Source organism: Vulpes vulpes, chromosome 3, assembly GCF_048418805.1.
Source record: "Vulpes vulpes isolate BD-2025 chromosome 3, VulVul3, whole genome shotgun sequence".
NCBI classification, from domain to species: Eukaryota; Metazoa; Chordata; class Mammalia; order Carnivora; family Canidae; genus Vulpes; species Vulpes vulpes.
This window is the reverse complement of record NC_132782.1, coordinates 130,064,548-130,085,094: the sequence shown is the minus strand read 5'-3', so window position 1 is coordinate 130,085,094 and position 20,547 is coordinate 130,064,548. Positions and strand designations below refer to the sequence as shown.

The 20,547-nt window shown below is 42.9% G+C and overlaps 1 protein-coding gene across 2 annotated transcripts in view; it reads right to left on the bottom strand.

Annotated features, from left to right (window-relative positions):
- Window positions 1–5,905: 5,905 nt before the first annotated feature.
- Window positions 5,906–20,547, bottom strand: part of ABCA4 (ATP binding cassette subfamily A member 4) — a 128,437-nt gene continuing 113,795 nt past the window's right edge. For both annotated transcript variants that reach the window (XM_025996528.2, XM_072754574.1), the window contains 7 exons: window positions 18,973–19,114; window positions 15,966–16,100; window positions 15,067–15,170; window positions 14,891–14,983; window positions 12,848–13,097; window positions 11,426–11,512; window positions 5,906–6,293 (listed from right to left, as the gene is read on the bottom strand). In XM_025996528.2, the coding sequence (XP_025852313.2) occupies window positions 6,288–6,293; window positions 11,426–11,512; window positions 12,848–13,097; window positions 14,891–14,983; window positions 15,067–15,170; window positions 15,966–16,100; window positions 18,973–19,114 (817 nt within the window). In that variant the 3' untranslated portion in view covers window positions 5,906–6,287. The remainder of the gene's footprint in view (window positions 6,294–11,425; window positions 11,513–12,847; window positions 13,098–14,890; window positions 14,984–15,066; window positions 15,171–15,965; window positions 16,101–18,972; window positions 19,115–20,547) is intronic.

Genomic DNA, 20,547 nt, shown 5'->3' with positions numbered 1-20,547 from the left:
AAATCTAATCTCCAATGTAATCGTGTTAGAAGGTGGGGGTCTTTAGGAGGTAATTAGGTCATGAGGGTGGAGCCTTTATGAATGGGAGGAGTGCCCTTATAAGGAGAGGCTAGAAAGCTAGACCACTCTCTTTCTGCCTATGAGGATACAACAGAGTCAGCCATCTGCAAGCCAGAAGAAGACTCTCACCAAAGCCTGGCCATGTTGACACCCTGACTTCTAGCCTCTAGAACTGTGAGAAGTACATTTCTGTTGGCCGTAAGCCACCCAGTCTGTGGTACCTTGTTATAGCAGCCCACGCTTATAGGTGGGCTTACTGTGGGCTTACTGACGTAAGACAGTATTATTGGACTTTCTAATCTTTGCCAACCTGATAGGTGTGAAGTAGTATCCTGTTAATTTGAATTTCTATTTCCTTGATTACTAGTGAGATTAAACATCTTTTTATGTTTAGTGACAATTTGGGTTTCTTCTTCTGTGAAGTGCCTATTCGGATTCCTTGCTCATTTTTCTTCTGGGCTGTTTGTCTTACTGAATCATAGGAGTTCCTTATATATGGATACTAGGTGGGAAGAGATGGTTAAACACAGGGAGATAGGAAAATGAAGGCCTTTTAGGGATTTGGTTTGGCTGAATTATACATATATAATGGGGACTGACAAGGAATAAAGCTGAAAGGGTAAACTGGGGAACAAATGAAATGCCAACGTGAGGGTTTTGAATCTTATTCTGAGGATTATGAGAATCACTAAAAACTTGAGTAAGTGAATGATCCTTTTGGGAAGACTCTCCTATTCCTTGCCCCTTTCTGCTTGTCAGGATTGCATGGGCTGCTGCTGCTGGGCTCCTATAAGTCGTTCATTCATATTCTCTCTCTCTCTCCTTCTCTTTCCCTCTATCTTAGTCCGTTCAGACTGCTACAATGGAATATCCAAGAGTGGGTAGCTTATAAAGAGCAGAAATTTATTTCTCACAGTGTTGGAGGCTAGAAGTCCAAGATCAAGGTGCTGGCAGATTCTATCTGGGGAAGACCCACTACCTGTCACAAGTTGCTGTCTTTTCCCTGTAACCGTACATGGCAGGAGGCACAGGTGGTCTCTCTAGGGTCTCTCTTGTAAGGGCACTCATCCCATTCACGAGGGTGCTACCTTCATGACCTAATCACCTCCCAGGGATCCCTGGGTGGCGCAGCGGTTTAGCGCCTGCCTTTGGCCCAGGGCGCGATCCTGGAGACCTGGGATCGAATCCCACATCGGGCTCCCGGTGCATGGAGCCTGCTTCTCCCTCTGCCTGTGTCTCTGCCTCTCTCTCTCTCTCTCTCTCTCTGTGTGACTATCATAAATAAATAAAAATAAAAAAATTAAAATAAAAAAAATCACCTCCCAAAGGCTCCACCACCAGCTCCAAATATTGTCACATTGGGGGTTGGATTTCATCATGTGAAGTTTGAGTCTCTCCCAACTGCACTGATCTGATCTGTTTCTGGGACAGCTTCCCAACCAGAGTGGTCCTGGAGCTTTGTTCTCATCTCCCAGTAATTAGCACAGTGCCTATTTCAAAATAGCTGCTCTGCAATGATTACTGAACAGAATTCAAGAGCTTAATTTTAGGAAGTATAGTATCCTTGGATGGGAGAGAAGATGTTAGAAGCTGGAACATCATTGGCCAGGCAAAAAGTAGTAAAGGTAGTGGAGATAGGACAGTGATAAAATCAAAATAAGAGGGACAGCTGGGAATAACCTAGTGATGCTAGAAGCTGCATCTTGGCACCTGGCCAAATGCAGAGTATGACAGGAGGAGGAGGGAGGAGGAGGGGGAGGAAGAGAAGGATGGTGACTGAGATTTTGGGCCTTAGGATGGGGAGAAAAGTCATTCCTATAAGAGAATAAAACGATCAGGTCAGAATCTGAGAGAGTGATGATAATTAAATTTTTTTTAAAAGTATAAAGTTGCCTTATAATTGCTTAGCATTCTGTAGTTCTCAAGGCTTATGTCTTTTAGTGGTAAATACCACTAGGTACTCCAAAAAGGGGAAACTTTCTTCAAAGAGGAAACTAAAAATGAATGCAGATTTCCTGGCTCTTCCCTGACATTTTTTCCTGAGATCCCAAATTTTAAAATTAATCAATCTATTGACCATGCTATTTTGCTTCTTTAGAGCTTCTTCATCAGCTGAGGCAATGGACATGGATATCTGGGGCCAGGCCCTTAGATACTGCTTTAGGCAGGAATTGATGCTATGCCCATAAGATATCTTGTTGCATGAGATGTAGCAGATGTGAAGCAGGTAAAAAGCCAAGCTCAGTGACACTTTCCTGTAGGCTGGCTGCTGTTGGTTGTTATCCATTAGGATATTCTTGTATTTTGGAGCATCAATCAACACTGGATATCTAAAATGATAGTTTCTGAGCTTGAAAATCATTCCCATTCTCCATCCTGAGAATTATCTTTGCTCAATTGGAGTTAAAGTCCGTACTGTATAACAGGGAAAAGACAGCAAGGGGTTTGGGGGTCCCTAAAAGGCATCCAGAGCTGCTTTTGCTATCCTTCTAATACTAACTCTGCTTACTCACTGGACCGGGTGGGACAATATGGCCTGTAGGCCAAATCCAGCCTCACCCATTCCATTGGGTAATGTCTACAGCTTCTGTGCCACAGCAGCCAAACTGAGTGTTTCAACCAGAGACTATATGACCTGCAAAGCTGAAAATATTTACTATCTTTATAGAAAGTGTGTTGACCCTGCATAAGAATGTTAACACCATGAAAACAGAGGCTGTGTTTTCTCTGCTGCTTCATTCCCAGAAAATGAAATACTGAATTCTTTTTCTGTTCCTCTTCTGCTCTCAGTTTCCTCTTTCTCTTCTTTCTTACTCCTTTGCTTCTCTGGCAGCAGTTAGTATCATTCAAGACCAAACAGACTTCCAGGCTCTGGTGGAAAACAAACATAGCATTACTGCTAAACTGTGTGCCTGGAATGCTGTCTGACCAGGTGGTATCTGTGCTGCGCTTTGTGGATGAAATGTGCTTCCTGAAACTGACCATGACACAAGACTATGGGATTTGGTAATAGCAAGCTGTGGTTCCTTATGAACATTACAAGTGTACAAGAACAAGAGGATGACTAGTTTAGGCAAAGTCTCACAAGACATATACATCTGAATCTTAATATCAGGCACCTGCCCAGCAAGCTGAGTATGTGTCATGGTGAGCTTTGGGAAAGGCTCTGAGGAGAGTACCTTTTGGGAGTCCTCATGCCATATATGTTTCAGTTCTTCAGGTATATCAGTGAAGCTAACAAACTACTCAATAATGACCATGATGATATAGGTTCAAATTCTGACTTCTTGGTTTCCATGGAGCTCCACATTGGGCTATGTTGGTATAGAGCCAGCTGCCTCATGACTTCCCTCCCTTTCCTGCTTTCCCAGTGGGCCTTATGTGCCACAGATAGACATGGCCCACCCAGGCCCTACAAGCAGACTTCAGGACGTTTGAGACGGGAATTCCAGAGTTCTGGGTCTGATGGGCCTGTCTCATTGGACATGGGAATGAACTAACTGGAAAAGGACCAGATGGGGGCATGCAGGGAAGGCTGCATGGCCAGCCAAGGAATTTGATCTTTGGGGGACTTGGTTTCCTTTTCCAATAAGACAGTGAAAAACAAAATAATTAGATAAGGCCTTAGTTTTTGAGCACTGAGTTATTTTGCAGTTCCACAAACCTGTGGTTCTATGCATCTGAAACTTCTAGTACCTAAGCTTTCCCCAACTCGACAACCACCTTGGACATGTTGTAGCCATTCTGCCCTATATATATCAGGAATCACAAACTATTAGTATCATGATCTGCTGAGGCACTGAATTACCATGTTGAGGAAACCAAGTCCCACATAGCTTGGGCCCAGCGGTCTAAGTCTTTCTGGTGCCTGAAACAGCTGTCCCATCAAGGTGACATTGCCACATTTCTAGGGGACACCTTCTTCCCTTCCATAAGCTTTGCAGGCCTACTGGTACAGAACTCTTATTGGCCCCAGGGCAAGAAAGCTGGGAATCTTTCTTTCAGGCCCAAAGCTTGTTGCCTGCTCCACTTTTCCCTTACTGTCTAGTAAGGGAAGGAGCGCCATAAGAGCAGGCACAAATGAAGCTTTCTATGAGTTTTTTACTCAGAGTAAAAGGGATTCTCTTTTGATTTCCACTATTCCAAAATCTCGAGCTCCCCAAAGAATTGGAACTCGAGAAGATCTGGCAACAAGTCAAATTCCTGGAATATCTCCTGAGTGGTCTTGTTTTCTGAATTGACTCATCACTTTGTCTCCCTCTTCTTTGTAAATCTCCCTTATTAAACCAGATTGGGAGACCTTTCAATAGAGTAACATGTTCTCAGATTTGAGCTACACTTCCAATGTGAATTATCCTTAAACCAAAAGAAGTATGGACGTGCCTCCTCCTCCTTGATTTTTTTTTCCTGCTTGTGTTCTGTGATTGGTATTTTTTTTTTTTTTATACCATAGCATTGCTGTTGATCTACCTGCCCTTTGCTGCTGTCTTTAGCTTCTTGGACCTTCTTCTTTTCCATATTCTTTTCTTTGCTGGGTTTTTAGAGTGTTCAATTCAGCAAGTCATTGTTGAGTGTTTTTTTGTGTGTCAGGAGCTAAGGAAAATGAGAAAAAAAGACACACACATTGCCAGTGGAGACCTCAGGTGTAGTAGAGACAGCTACACTGAGCTTCCCTCTCCCAGGCAGGGTGGGATTTTCCCCATATCTTCCCTGGATGCCTTCCTAAAGCCACCACAAATGAGTGCTTATAGCCCCCAACCACCACCACCATAGTCTCCTCCCCTGTGATCTGGTAGTTGCTGGTTTAAATAACAAAACCAGCCAGAATGCAAGGGCCTGTGGTAAGAGTCAACCGCACACTGGGTTTCCTCAAACTATTTTAATTCTAGATAAAAGGGTTTTATGGCTTGGGTCATCGGTAGAATAGAAAAAAGTTAAAACCAGATTAAGCTATGAGGCTACCAAAGTGGTTTTGTAAACTCTATAGTTACCTCTTAAGCATCTATTATGTGCAAAGGAGCAAGCCAGTACCTGTGCAGGATTTAAAGTTGTGTAGCCCTCTGCCTCTGGGGAGGCACGGAAGCCTCCTTGAGGAGGGAAAGTAGGTCACCACCTCATGTTTGCTTTCTTTCACTTGCCCTTCTCAGGAACAGTTACTGGGTCTCAGCATTTCTCTTTACTGCTGTCCTACCTCCCCCCAGGACTCTGGATTATACCCTGGTGTGATATGCCACTGCTGTAGAAAGTGCTTGAACTATATGGACCCTATACATAAGACCACCTTGGCAAGGTGCTGTTTGGTCTCCTTGTCCACAAGTCTTCTGAAATAGTTTAAAACAATTATGTTCTGATTCTTCATGAGTTTTTCTGCAAATAATTAGATGTCCTGTGAAACACTACTCCCTAACCTCCCTGAAGAAGATACACACATCAGCACTGTGGAAATGGCATGGCATATGACACCTCTAACCAGTTCCAAAGACATGCTGGATCTCATGACCAACCAAGCATCCACTCTCACTTACCCTTGCCTCCTTGTCTCCTGTCCCAATTATACCTATGAGGCAGGCACTCAAATAAGCTGGGCAAATAGATTCAGGCAATACCAACCTGACAATGGATAATATATATGTGCATTACCAATTGGGTGTTTTCTTCAAACCCTACCAACAGACTTGACATGGACCATCAAGACCAGTCCATTCATTTCCACCCCACCGTTGCAGAATCTTACCATGACTAGTACCTCTGTGGCAATAACTCATATAGAAGCTTACATAGGCACAAAGGATGTCTAAATACCAGATGGTGCACACCAGGGGGATGACTGAATTCAAATGGTCTGTAATAAGTACATTTGTACTTTATTTTCTCCTTAAAAATAACACACACACACACACACACACACACACACACAGAAGAAAGTAGATCCACTGAAAATGAGTGTGATAGTGCTACTAGGTCAGGCTGGGGTTTCTCCTTCTGTGGTCTGCATAAGAACGGTTTTGCATTTGTTTGGCTGGGTCAGTTTCCCCATCAGGTGTTCCAGGGGAGCAAGTCAAGTTTGGTTTCTTTCTGAAAGAGCCCCCTTTGGAGTTTGCTGAGGGCCTGCATGTGTTTGTTTCTGCTGCTGAGGTGGTCCAATCAGATGACCATATGGCAAAGGCTCCTGCCTTTTGGGCTGCCCAGAGTTTCTTCTCAGCTCTAGTGAATGAGGATTTTGGAGATTAGACCTGTGGAAGGAGATCAGATGGACTCTTGTCATCATAGTCATTTTTTGAAGAGATGATACATCAGCTTTTATTTTTTATTTTATTTTTCTAAAGACTTATTTATTCATGAGAGACACAGAGAGAAGGCAGAGACATAGGTAGAGGGAGAAGCAGGTCCCCTAATGTGGGTACCCTAATGTGGGACTTGATCCCGGATCCCAGGATCACGACCTGAGCCAAAGGCAGATGCTCAACCCCTGGGTGGCTCAACCACTGAGCCACTCAGGTGTCCTGGTACATCAACTTTTCAATTTTAAAAGTTAAATACTTGTTGATCAATTACTGAAGGAAGCTCAGTGGAGGATCTTCTGATTTTGTCAGATCTCCAAGGTTATGGGCTATGCTTGTTTCCTTGTCTGTGAAAAAGTTGGACCAGATGACCCCTCAGGGCCTTCTAGCTCTATGGTGTAGATGTTATAAGGACTCATGCCATATGTGTGCACATGCTTGCCTCTTAGAGGGAAACTGCACCCTCTGTGCAGTTTCCACAGATTGTCATAGTATCTTTTGGTTTGTTTTTAGCCTAAAATGTTATCATGCTCTTTCTGTCTTAAAAGTCATGTTAGGTCATTCATGAGGTATAAAATTCCCTTTGTGTAGTTCCTACAGAGGTGGCTCCTGGGAGGCATGAAAATCTGACAGGAGAATGAAAGAATAGGAGAAATTGGAGCAAGGGTTTAGAATAGCAGGTTCCAGATCAAAGCTCAGGCATTATGGCCAGCCCCTGGAGAAGTGGACACCTTTCTAACTGGAGAGACATGGTCTCTAAGTAGAACGTACAGGCTGAATTCCTACACTAGTTGTGGGAGGTAGGAGGAGTGTCAGCAAGGAGGGGGTGAGATGGATTTAAAGTTGTGTAGCCCTCTGCCTCTGGGGAGGCATGGAAATCTCCTTGAGGAGGGAAAATAGGTCACCACCTCATGTTTGCTTCCTTCCACTTGCCCTTCTCAGGAACAGTTACTGGGTCTCAGCATTTCTCTTTACTGCTGTCCTACCTACCTCTTGTAGGTTAGATGTAGGCCTGCCCAAATTTAGACAAAACATGGTTTATCAATTATCTGGCTTAAAAATCAAACATGCTCTTGAGAAGATGATTAATCTAACATTAAGGGCTAAGAACATTCTTTGAGGTGGGGCAAAGATCCCAGGCAAGGCTGCAGGTACTTCAGAAACTAATTGATAAAGATATGTTATACATAGAAACTCTTAAAAAATAAATAAGGATCAGACTCAACCCCCACCCCTCAAATCCAATTAAAAATGGGCAGAGGGGGGCACATAGGTGCCTTAATTGGTTGAATGTTCAACTCTTGGTCTTGGCTCAAGTCATGATCTCAGGGTCGCGAGTTCAAGCCCTGTGTTGAGGCAAATAAATAAATAAATAAATAAATAAATAAATAAATAAATAATGAATAAATAATGCAGAGTACATGAATAGATATTTTTCCAAAGAAGACATACAAATGGCCAGCAGACACATGAAAAGATGTTCAACATCACTAATCATGAGCGAAATGCAAGTCAAACCCACAATGAGCTATCACCTCACACTAGTCAAAATGGCTAGTATCAAAAAGACAAGAAATAATAAGTATTTGTGAAGATGTGGAGAAAAGGGAATCCTAGTGCACTGTTGGTGGGAACATAAATTGGTGCAGCCACCGTGGAAACAGAAATAGCATATGATCCAGTAATTCTACTTTTGGTTATTTACCCAGAGTAAACAAAACACTAATCCAAAGGGATACATGCAGCCCTATGTTTATTGCAGCATTATTTACAATAGTCAAGATATAGAAGCAACCCAAGTGTCCACTGGTAAATGAATGGGTAAAGATGCATTTATTGCGGTGAGCATAGCATAAGGTAGAGAAAAGCCGAATCATTATACTGTACACCTGAAACTAATGTATCATTGTGTGCCACTACACTCAAAAAAATAGAGATGTGACACATATACAGTGCAATATTATTCAGCTAAAAGAATGAAATTCTGCCATTTGTGATAACATGGATGGATAACATGGATGATTTTACTTAAATATGGAATCTAAAATTCAAAACAAGCTAGAAACAGATTCATAAATAGAGAATAAACTGGTGGTTGCTGAGGGAAGGGGCCGGGGGGTGGGTGATATAGGTAAAGGAGATAAAGAGATACAAACTCTTAGTTGTAAAATACGAAAGTCACGGAGATAAAAAGTATAGCATAGAGAATATAGTCAATAATATTGTAACAGTGTTGTATTGTGACTGTGTTGAGCATTTGGTAATGTATATAATTGCCAAATCGTTAAATCTTCACAATTTATGTTGTACACTAGAAACTAATACAATATTGTATGTCAACTACACTTCAATTAAAAAAAAATGCAGATAAAAAAAAGATTAAGGGTGAGAAACTGAGCTGAGTTGTTCCTGTTTCTGGAAAATGTAATGGTCACTCAATTGTAAACACCTTTAGGATGTTTCTAAGTTGACTGATCATCTATCACCTACTTATCTACCAAAACCTTGACCCTCACTTGTTTCCATAAAACAGATTGTGACATTCCACAAACTTCATCACAAAAGATATTGTCCAGTACTGAGTCTTTTAAGAATTCAAAACATTCTTGATAACCAGATACACTGCTCTCTAGATAATGAAATGTCGGTGTGGTTCTCACTCATAGTTTGGGGCTGGGAAGCCACCAGCCGGCTGAACTTCCTCAAGCGGTGCTCTCATGTGTGTTTCGAGGCAAGTTTGAATGTTTTCTAGATTTTATTGAGAGAAACAACCTTTTTCTTGTTTGTAAGAGACATTAAGGGAAATTATTTTAAAGTGGCATAATGTAAACAAGATTGTAATTACAATTTGTTTCATGACATTCATTTGCATACAATGTTATACTAAAGAATTTTTGCAAACCTTGGTAAAGGTAATATGTCAGTAAGCAGGGTTAGGGTTTGAATCACAAATTTATTTATTTAATAAGAGTTTCCCTTTTATTTTTTTTAAATGATTTTATTTATTTGACACACAAATACACACAGAGAGAAAGAGAACAAACTGGGGGAGCAGCAGGAGAGAGAGAAGAAGCAGGGTCCTTGCTGAGCAGGGAGCCAGATGCTATGGGGGCTCGATCCCTGGACCCTGGGATCATGACCTTAGCCGAATTAAATGCTGTAGGTCATGGACCATCAGCACCCCTTACCTTAGCCCAGAGATGATCTGGTTTATCCCTCTGAGAAAGAATATACCAGGCTGGGGTAGGGAGACCATTGGTAGTTTTAGGAAATACTTTTGCTACCCAATGAGTTATAAAAGGGGTTCATAACTGCAAGTGGTTTTCAAAGAATAATTTTCTACAGGCGTAAACAGCAAATACAAGATTTATAAAATGAGGAAGAGCGACTAGAAAATCTTAGTAGAACTAACATTCCCTGGACAGGTGCCTCTACTTATGCATTTCTGGGTCCTCTGGAGATGGAGGTCAAGGTTAATCTGGCCCACTAGCTGTTAGGTCTCTACTAGTCAAGAGGAAGGGGAAAAATTCATAGCAAGCACGGCTTTGAAAAGGAGCATTTCAATCAGTGGCAAGATTCGTGGGTGTTTTGCAATTAAGAAACTGGTGGGAAGAACAAGTATTTTACAGGAAATAAGGTTTTGCACATCTTTGTTTATTGAAGAAATGTTTGATTTTATTCTCCAGGTAAGTTGGGACAGAATGGCTGAATTAATTTGTCCCTTTAAAGTCCCAGGCTTGGGGATCCCTGGGTGGTGCAGCGGTTTGGCGCCTGCCTTTGGCCCAGAGCACGATCCTGGAGACCCGGGATCGAATCCCACACCGGGCTCTCAGTGCATGGAGCTTGCTTCTCCCTCTGCCTGTGTCTCTGCCTCTCTCTCTCTCTGTGTGTGTGACTATCATAAATAAATTTTAGAAAAAAATTAAAAAAAAATAAAGTCCCAGGCTTGGGGCACCTGGCTGGTTCAGTCAATAGAGCACATGACTTTCAATCTCAGGGTCATGAATTCAAACCCTACGTTGGACATGGAACTTACTTAAAAAAATTTCTTTTATGGCAGCCCGGGTGGCTCAGCAGTTTAGCACTGCCTTCAGCCCAGGGCCTGATCCTGGAGACCCGGAATTGAGTCCCACGTCGGGCTCCCTGCATGGAGCCTGCTTCTCCCTCTGCCTGTGTCTCTGCCTCTCTCTCTCTCTCTCTCTCTCTCTCTCTGTGTGTGTCTCTCATGAATAAATAAAATCTTTAAAGAAAAATTCTTTTAAAGTTCCCAGGCTTAAGCCAAGGCACCTGGATACTGGCTCCTCTTCCAGTACTTTCTCTAGTGCTCTCTCTCTCTTTCTGGGGAATGGGGATGGGGTAGACATGCTCCTTACATGGAGGACCATGCCAGGGCAGGATCCTGTAGATACCTAACCCAAGATTCATCACAGGCCAGGATATATACCTTCTATTATTTCTTCCTTCATCTTGATATATTTTTTAATTAATTTTTAAAGTAATCTCTATATCCAGTCTGGGGCTTGAACTCACAACCCTAAGATCAAGAGTAACATGCTGCACCAACTGAGCCAGCCAGGTGCCCCTTAATATTTTTATACAGAACAAAGAGATGTCTTCCTAAAACAGACAATAATCTTTGCTCTAACCGAATATGTCCACCATTGAAATGGAGTGCTGGTTAATTTACTTCCTTTGAAACACAAACACATGAACAAAAACATAAATGTCAAGTATCCAACAACCCAAACATTTAAAAATTCTCTCCTATTTTCCCTGCTTCATATTTCCAAAACCCAAGTCTTTTCACCATAAGCAAAAACATGTGGGAAGGTTCTTTTCAAAAATGCTCTCCCACGCCACCCAGATGGCGTCTCGATTATAAAAGGAACCTACACAACCCCTGACAGGACAGCTCCTCAATACAGAACTGCTGGGGAGTCGCAGAGATGTGGTGGGGATCTAGTATGGGTGGGACTCTCTGTGGGTGGTATATCTGGGCCTTGGGGCCCCTCAGGCCCAACTGACCAGTCCCTGAGCTGAGGATCTGCCTCAAACAGTAGACTATGGAAGAGTGGCAGGAATACCTTTGCTTGTCGGCTGGCTCCAGCAGCTCGAGGGTGCAGAGGGAGGTCATGAGTTTCAGTCTGCTGTTTAGCAAAATTCACAAATACCTGGGGAGGAGAGTAGGAGAGCAAGGATAGGTAGATGTTTGTAGAATAATGATATCCTCCACCCACCCACTTTCTTTCTCTCTTCCACAGTTAATGTACAGCCCTGCTAGAGCAGCTGTGTCCTGCAGGAGGGGAGGGGGGCCCACTCACAAAGCCTAGCCACCAGTGCCCACAACAGGGCTCCTTTCTTAGAATTCTGTCCTAAGTCAAAGGAATTCCCATGGGAGGATTCAAAGGACTCGGGGTAGATTCTCAGCTAGCAGCATCCTCCTAAACCTCTAAAGAAACTGACAACAACAACAACAAAACAAAAACAGAAGCAGAAGTCTGATCTCCTCTCTTTTCTGCTCTGTATTCAGTGTGCAGTATGACTGACTCCTGCTCCTGCCTTCATCTGCTGGCAGGAAGGTGCTGGTGAGCCAGTTCCTCAAAGGGTATATATGGAGACTTGCCTATTTCCACTGCTTTATTAGACTGTATTAAGGATGTTTATTTAAAACAAACAAATGGCAACAGCAAAACCCCCAGAAATAACTCAAATGTCCAAGTGGATGAACGGATAATGCATTTAATGGATGCATTTAATGGACTACGACTCAGCCTTTAAAAGAAGGATATTCTGACACATGCTACAACATGGATGAACTGGGGGACATTATGTTAAGTGAAATAAGCTCAACACAAAATGACAGAAACTATATGAGTCCACTTATATAAGGTATGTGGAGTAGTCAACAGAAAGTTGAACAGTAGTTACCAGTGGCTGGGGGAAGTGGTTAATGGGGAATTCTTGTCTAATGTATATACAGTTTCAGTTTAGGAAGATGAAAAATCTCTGGAGATGGATGGTGGTGATCCATTTCACAGTAATGTGACTGTACTTAATGATACTGTACACTTAAGAATGGTTAATTATGTTATATTCACTTTGCCATTATATTAAAAAACCAAGTGATCATGTTAAAAACCCTGATTCATGGCACAACGGCTTATAAAAAAATCAACGAATTGAACGCTCTGAATGGGTCCATTTGATTGTATGTAAATTAAGCACCAATAACACTGATGTGAAGAGAAAAAAAAAAGTCACCACCACAACCCAGGAAGGATGAACTAAAGTCATAGTGTGGTAGGGAAGAATGATGTAAAGTCAATGAAATTTGCTGATGACTAAAATATTGTGGAAAACAATTTCTGACCTACTAAGCTTTACCCTAATGGACAGAGGAACCAGAGGATTGAAAATCAGGTGTGCTGGCCCAGCTTGTGCACACTGCACATGGTGTCCCTCGGCAACTGGTGCACTCTGCACAAGGTGTCCCTCGGGCAACTTGCCTGGTCCAGCGTGGTCTGCGTGACCGAGTACTCCTCAATGAGCAGGCTGTCCTTGTGGGAGATGAGCAGTCGGAAGATCCGGGCTAGGGAAGAGGAGGAGACCTGGAACTGGAGCATGTTGTAGTGTCTCTCCCTCTGTACGCTGCCCGGGAAGTTTCCCTGGAAGAACTGCTCCACCGGATTCAAGTCAGGAAGCAAGTCTTCCTTTGGAGATTTGATTTTCATTGTGACAATGTAGCCATCTCCAAACCTAGGGGACATGCATGGTGGCACGGCACAGGCTTGTTAGTGGCTGAGGCAATTTCAAAGTAAGGAATAGATTTACCAAAAATATTGGGGGTTAAAGGCCTATACTACAAACCTTGTGTGCATGTTTAAAACTAGTAGGAAAAAGCCTGTGACAGTTCCTGAAAAATAGTTTGATACTAGTTTTTAGAGATCTAAATGTGTGGTAAAGTGAGTCACCAGACCTGTAACAGCTTCCTGTGTCCAACTCCTGGAGACATGGATGTTCTCTGCTCCTTTCCCTCCCACATACTGCTGAAGTCAAAGGTGGTTTTTTAGCCCCTTAAGGAGATCACAATCGCCCTGAAGGCCTATAGGACTAGCATTAGTAATGGAAATTGCTAATTACTTTCCATCAGTAATGGAAAGGCTTTCTCCTTCTTCAAAGAGATCCCCAGGAGGAACAAAGACTTGGGGAGGCAGTACTTCCAGGTAGAAACTTCCAGAAAAATGGGAGCTGCTAGGGCAGGACCATCAGTGCTTCCCTCTTCCCCTCACCAGGTGAGCTGGTCACCCACATGTGGATACAGAATGGTCCACCAGGGAGTGTGTGCAAAGCCAGCTAGAGTCCTTACCTGCTTATGTCAGGGTATACTGTGTAAGTTATAATTGATTTCAATGTTCCCTCCATGACCAAGGGTTGTTCTCTATAATAAAATAGAGCTTTCCTTTCAGCTCTGGAAAACTGACTGTCCCTCCAGATAGGAGACATTCCCTTCTCACCTGTCCTACCATGAGGATATTGATGAGTGAGAGGGAAACCAATAGGGAATCCTTCCACATCTCCTGCAGTTGGACCCAAGAAGCTATGACACGGGACTGGTGACCACATATGCTGATGTCTGCTTGATATTTGTGCAGTCTCCAAGCTGTAGTTGCTCAAGAAATCATGGGTCAAATACCCAAATGCAGCTTAATCTACTAGACCTTCCTCTCAATCACTTATCTGCCCTGATGCGTATGAAGGATGATGTGTCCTGTGCCACAGTCCCATGGGTACAAGACTAAGCATCTCGGCCTAGATAAGCTGTATCTAGCTGTATCTGTAGTTCCTACAACCAACTAGCACAGTGACTTTTATATTCTGGGCTCTTAAAAAGTGTTTGCTAAATAAGTGAATGATAACTACAAATCTACCCTTCCTAGCTGATAAAGCATATCAGAATGCAAGGAGCATGGCATTATCACCCTAATCTTATTTTAACTGACTGTTGGCTTTGGCATTCAAACTATTATTAATAATGCATTATTTACAGTAGTTTACAATTTATGGGGACAGGATAATCCTACGGAAGGTTACTGGCATGGTCACTTCTCAAATTCAGAAGCATAAACATGTCTGAAAGGAAAACTGATTCTCCAGTTATTTGGTCTCCTAACCATCCCTATGTTGGTTATGGACTCTTATTAAATAGGTCATCAGTGCTGGATCTGTTGGGATAAATGGTAGGATAATGGGGCAGTGGTAGTGACCCTCCCTCATCCCTGCCAGGGTCTGCATATGCCATAATCAGAACCCCATCTGGAGACTCAGGGAGTCCTCAACCACAGGCAATTAGCCCAACATAGGGAAGTTTCTTTCAGCACAGCAGCTTTCTCTGTCTGCTGCTGTGGAACAAGGTCCAGACCACATGCCTTTCTACTCTTGGGATAAGGGCAGTAGGACCCTCCCAAGTGTCAGTAGACAGCACAGGGCCTGGCTGACCCCCCTCGGCCCCCAACGAAGGTAACAAAGGCAAGCCCCCAGCATATCCTTACTTGTACTTGAGGTGCTGAATGGTGCCCAGACACTGAAAGGTGCCCTTTACCATGATGGCCAGCCGGGTACACAGAGCCTCACACTCTTCCATGCTGTGGGGCAGGAGAGAGGAGGTAAGGAGTAGAGAGGACTCCTGTGTCCACCTGTTCCACCCCAGCCCCTGGGAATCTCTTGCCTGTGGGATGTGAGGACCACAGCTCTCCCTTCTCTGATGATGCTCACAATGGTGTTCCACAACATGCGGCGTGCCTGGGGGTCCATCCCTGTGGTGGGCTCATCCTGTGGGGAGGCAGAGGGTAGGGAGTTGGGCTTGAAGCCAGCCTCTCCTGGTTATTGCACCCTGCTTGGCTGACTCCCTCTGAGCAGTTCTGCTCTCTGGCAGACAATGTACAAAGTGCTTCCCCAAGTGGTTAAGACTTGGGGAACCCAGTCTTCAGGTAGGGAAGGCAGGAGGTGATTCAGGAGAGTAAGAAGACATTATGCATACCCACTGACCCATTTCAGCCCATGAATGGGTTAAGGTTGATTAAGGCAACAGCAGAATTATCTTAAAGATTAAAAAAACCCAACAACCTTACACATATATTTGCAAGGAGGCAGAGAGATAGCCTGGGAGACTTTTATGAGTCACTCCCAACCCTGTGACCCATGCCCTCATATACCCCCAAACTGCATGGGCACAAGGGCCTTGGGTCTGGTGCAGCTCCAGTGAGAATCACATGAGCCCTTGATCCAGGCCAGTGTTCCTGCTCCCCTTCCATCCCAGGCTGACTTCTTCTAGCAGTGAAGTCACTTCTACTATCTGACCAGAGGGGCTGACCTTCCCCACTGTGAGCCTATGGGTCCACAAGGGACTTCCTAGGGGCTCAGAATAAGAATATGTTGTGACTCTAGTTTCCCCCCAAGAGTTGTGAACTAGACACTGGGTTGATTTGCTCAAAACATGCAGGACAAGAAATAGTCTAGACGAAAACAGATCGCTGCATGTTCTAAATCTGTCGGCCCACCCACAGAGATGCAGCACTTGGTTTGCCCCTGAGCCCATCTGTCCCCACAGGTCCTGGTGGCTCTCACCAGCAGCACCAGAGGCGGGCAGCCCATCAATGCAATGGCAGTAGAGAGTTTCCGCTTGTTGCCTCCACTGTAGGTGCCGACCAGGCGATCTGCATAGAGAGACAGGCCCAGGCTCTGAATACTCCAGTTTGCCACCTAGGGAAGAGGAAGAAATCCTACTGTGGAAAGACAAACAAGCAAACCTCCACAATTCAGTCTTGGACTCCCAGATCTCACACCTGCAGGATGACAGACACAGCTAGGCTGAAAGGAGGCTACTTACTGGCTCATGGGGTGGTTAATGGACTGAGGGGCCAGATGTCTCCTTTCCATACTGTGCCTTACATAGCAGTGTGGCTTGTTGCTGCCCCAGAGGAATGACCTTCAGCCTTATGAAGATCAAGACAGTGCTTCTCACCCAGTGTCCCGGACTATGGATAAGGGTGGAAGAGTCCCAGGGTCTGATGGTGGGTCTTAGGCCTGATGCTTCCACCCTTTGACAGGGTCACACTTGAAGTCTCACACATCTCATACACACTTATCGAGCAACTGCTATGAGTCAGGCACTGTACTGGGCACTGGAGAATAATGGTGAACACAGCCATTGCTGTCGTACCCACAGATGGAGTGGGGGAAGACACACAATCAAAATAAACAGAATGACAGACTGTAATAGTGCTTTGAGGAAAATCAACAGGAAATCATGATAAAGAATACCAAGTGTGTGTGAGTATAAATGTGCACAGGAAGAAAACTAGAGAAGTCTTTGGAGACAAGCCCACCCTGCTTCTGCCTTCTGTACTTTTGTGCCTCTGCCTGGATTGTTCTTCCCCTAGATAACCACATGGCACACTGTGGCAGCTCCTTTAGGTCTTCAGGGGTCACTTCCTCTGTGATGCTGGCTGGCCCTGTGCTCTCCCTACCAGAAGTGCAATCCCTCCCCCAACAATTCATCCCTACTTTATTTTCCTTTACTGACTTTTCACTCATAAATGTACAGTATGTTTTACTTATTTATTATGTATCCTTCCCACTAGAATGTAAGCTTCACTTTTAACTTCTTATTTGGAATAGTTTCCAACTTACAGAAATGTTTAAAAATAAGAATAATACAAAAACATTCGTAAACACTTCACTCTTTCTCTCTCCCTCTCTTACGTGCACGTATGTGCACATGTGCATGGGTACACACACTCACACACACACATGATTTTTTCAGAGCCTGTTCCGCTAAGTTATATACTGTGGCCCTCTACTCCTAAACACTTTAGTGCGTACTTCCTAAGGAGAGAAATACTCTTACATAACCACAGGACAGCTATCAACGTCAGTAAATTTAACATTGTTCTGATACTTTCATCTCATCTACCCTTCATAGTTTGCCAACTGGCCCAGTAATGTCCTTCATGGCATTATTTACTATCCAGCACAGAATGCAGTCTAGTGTCCATTACTGTTATTGTGTCTACCTAGTTCTTGTGCTCAGGAACATTTCCATAGCCTTTCTTTGTCTTTTGTGACCTTGATACTTTTGAAAAGTACAGTCCCTGTATTTTTTTTTTTAATAGAATGTTCCTTTGGAATTTATTTGATGTTTTCTCAATAGAAGATCCAGGTTACACATTCCAATCAGAATATTATGCAGGAAAAGTTGTGTCCTTCTCAGGTATCATCTCTAGAGGCAGGACATGTCCAGATACCCCTCATAGGGGATGTTAATTTTGATCACCCAATTAAAGGTGTTGTCTAATTTCTTCATTGTGAAATTATTATGCTTTCCCCTCACAACCAACAAGCATTCTGTGGGAGATACTTAGCTATACAAATATCTTGCTTTTCATAAAAAAATTTTCCCCTGATTCTTGTGCAATCCAATCTTTACTATGATCACTGAAAAATGATTTTCCAACTCTGTAGTTTCTTCCACCCTAATCTTTTGGCTCTCAGCATTTGAGTATAGGCAAGAACTATCTTTGCTCTTATTTATCGATTTAACACCGTGAAGTTAGGAATTCCTATATTTCCCCCAATGTTTTTTAATTTACCATGGTATTTATTATTTTGCTGTTCAAATTGCCATGTTTGGCTATTAGGACACCCTTTAAGATGGTTCCTGTGTAGGTGTGACACACCTCTTTTTTTTTTTTTTTAAGCACTTTACTTAATGGGTTAATAAGATGTTCCAGGCTCATTTGATACCTATTCTGTCCCAGCCCTGGAATTTGTCATTGCAACAGTGTTATAATAGCATTTTATATATATATATATATATATATATATATATATATATACACACACACACACACACATAGCATTTTATATATATATAATAGCATTTTATATATATATATATATATATATATGTATATATAATATTATAGATGGTAGCTACCCTTCTGGTGGGTAATGCTTAAAGTACGGAGTTATCAAAGCACTGTTATACACCTGAAACTGATGTAACATTGTATGTCAACTATATACTTAAATAGAAAATGGTGGAGGAGAAAAGCAGAATTCTACATGTGCTCTTTTGCCCTTTGCTTTTTTTACTTAACAATATCTCTTGGAAGTAACTCCGGATCAGTTCAGAGAGATTTTCTGTGTATGTGTTTAACAGCTGCATTTATTATGTGTCTATACCATAAATTGTTCAACCAATGTCCTATGCCTGAATATTTAGGTAGTGTCCAGTGTTTTGTGACTACTAATGCAATGAATAACCTTGTGCATATGCATTTTGCACTGTGGGAGGTATATCTTTGGCGTAAATTCCCAGAAGTAGGACTGCTGAATCAAAGGGTAAATGCATATATTATATTATTTAATATGGAGCCAGGGATTTTCTTGTTTTGTTTCCTGCTAAGCCTCCATCTTCTACAACAATATTTGGCATATAGTAGACACACAGAAAGCATTTGTTGAGTGGACAGCATGCTCCAACTTTCCCATCTCTAAATAAATTCACTCTCATGAAAGAGGCTTAGGGTTTACCAAAATCCTGAGTGGCAACAAGAAACCATTTTTTTACCCTTTCAATTTCATCTGCTGGTACACCTCGGAGCCGGGCATAAAGGTAAAGATGTTCTCGCCCCGTGAGCAGGTCATCAACTGCATCAAACTGAGGACAGTAGCCCATACTTTGGTGGACGTCAGATATATTAGTTAAAATACTGCAAGAAGAAAAAGCAATTAGCAAGTTTCCTTCAAAGGGGGATGGGGACAAGAGAGCTAGGGGTGGAAAACTGCCAATGGGATAAGCAAGCTATCTCTTCTCTTCTGCTTTGCTTCAGAAATGTGCACAACATTTCTGAATCAAAGCAGGGACCCTTTGTTTAGATAATGATGGACTGAAATTCTGAGCTTTGAATCCAATAGATCTTTCCAAGTTTCTCTGTCTATAAACTGAATACCTGTTATTCAAAGTCAGCTTTAGTTTTGGAATGGATCACCTCATATGTGGGTTTATTTTATTTTATTTATTTATTTTTGAAGATTTTATTTATTTATTTGTGAGAGACACAGAGAGAGAGAGAGAGACAGAGACATAGGCAGAGGGAAAAGCAGGCCCATGCAGGGAGCCTGACGTGGGACTCGATCTCAGGTCTCCAGGATCACACCCCGGCTTAAGGCAGCGCTAAACCTCTAAGCCACCCAGGCTGCCCAAGATATGTGGGTTTAAAAACAAAGGGAAGATCAGGCTTTAAAAAATGACTGGTGAGGGGCTCCTGGATGGTTCAGTCTGTTATGTGTCTGACTTTTGATTTCAGTTCAGGTCATGATCTCATGGGTCTTGGGATCAAGCCTTGCATTGGGCTCCTCACTCAGTGAGGAGTCTGCTTGAGATTCTCTCTCTCCCTCACCCTCTGCCCCTCCCCCCATTCAGTACACACTCCCTCTCTTTCTCTAAAATAAGTAGATCTTTAATAGAAAAAAGAAAAAGAAAATGACCAGTGATTTCTGATCCCTTTCAGACATTTGGGAAGTAACTAGAGAAGATGCAGCATCCTACAGAAAGTAAACTCCTTTTGGGTTTATTGGCAGAGATACAGTAAATGAAAGAGGAACCAGTCAGATCAGTACCCAGAGCAAGAGACTGGCAGGGAGCAGGGAAGAAGTGAATTGAGTTCTATCAACTCCCTTTGACTCCCACTAGAAAATACAACTCCCTTTCTCTCCCACAAGAAGACACATTGCCTTGATGAAAAAAATAAATTATCTAATCTGGTCTAATCTCTCCCTGCTCTCCCTGCTTCACTTGTAAGATGGATGCAATAGAATGGGACAAAGAGGTGCTATGCAGTCTCTCACTATAACAAAAAGTATTTCAGTATGACTGAGCCAATTAAAACTACCCAGGGAAGCAAGGAGAGTACTTTGCCAAATTCATGGGAGTTGTACTACTAGGGAAACCCAATCCTGTATCTTAAACCTACAGCTGTGTTCTAGTTTCCACCTCATCTAGCCTCCATCTTCTAGGCATCAGGGACATCAGGCTGTGTCTTGCTTGGACTTGTGTCACTTGATGTCTTATGGTAAATCCTATTATATCCTTCTGCCTGCTGTTCTTTGGTCCCTCAAGATGCCTTTTGCTACCACTGTCAAA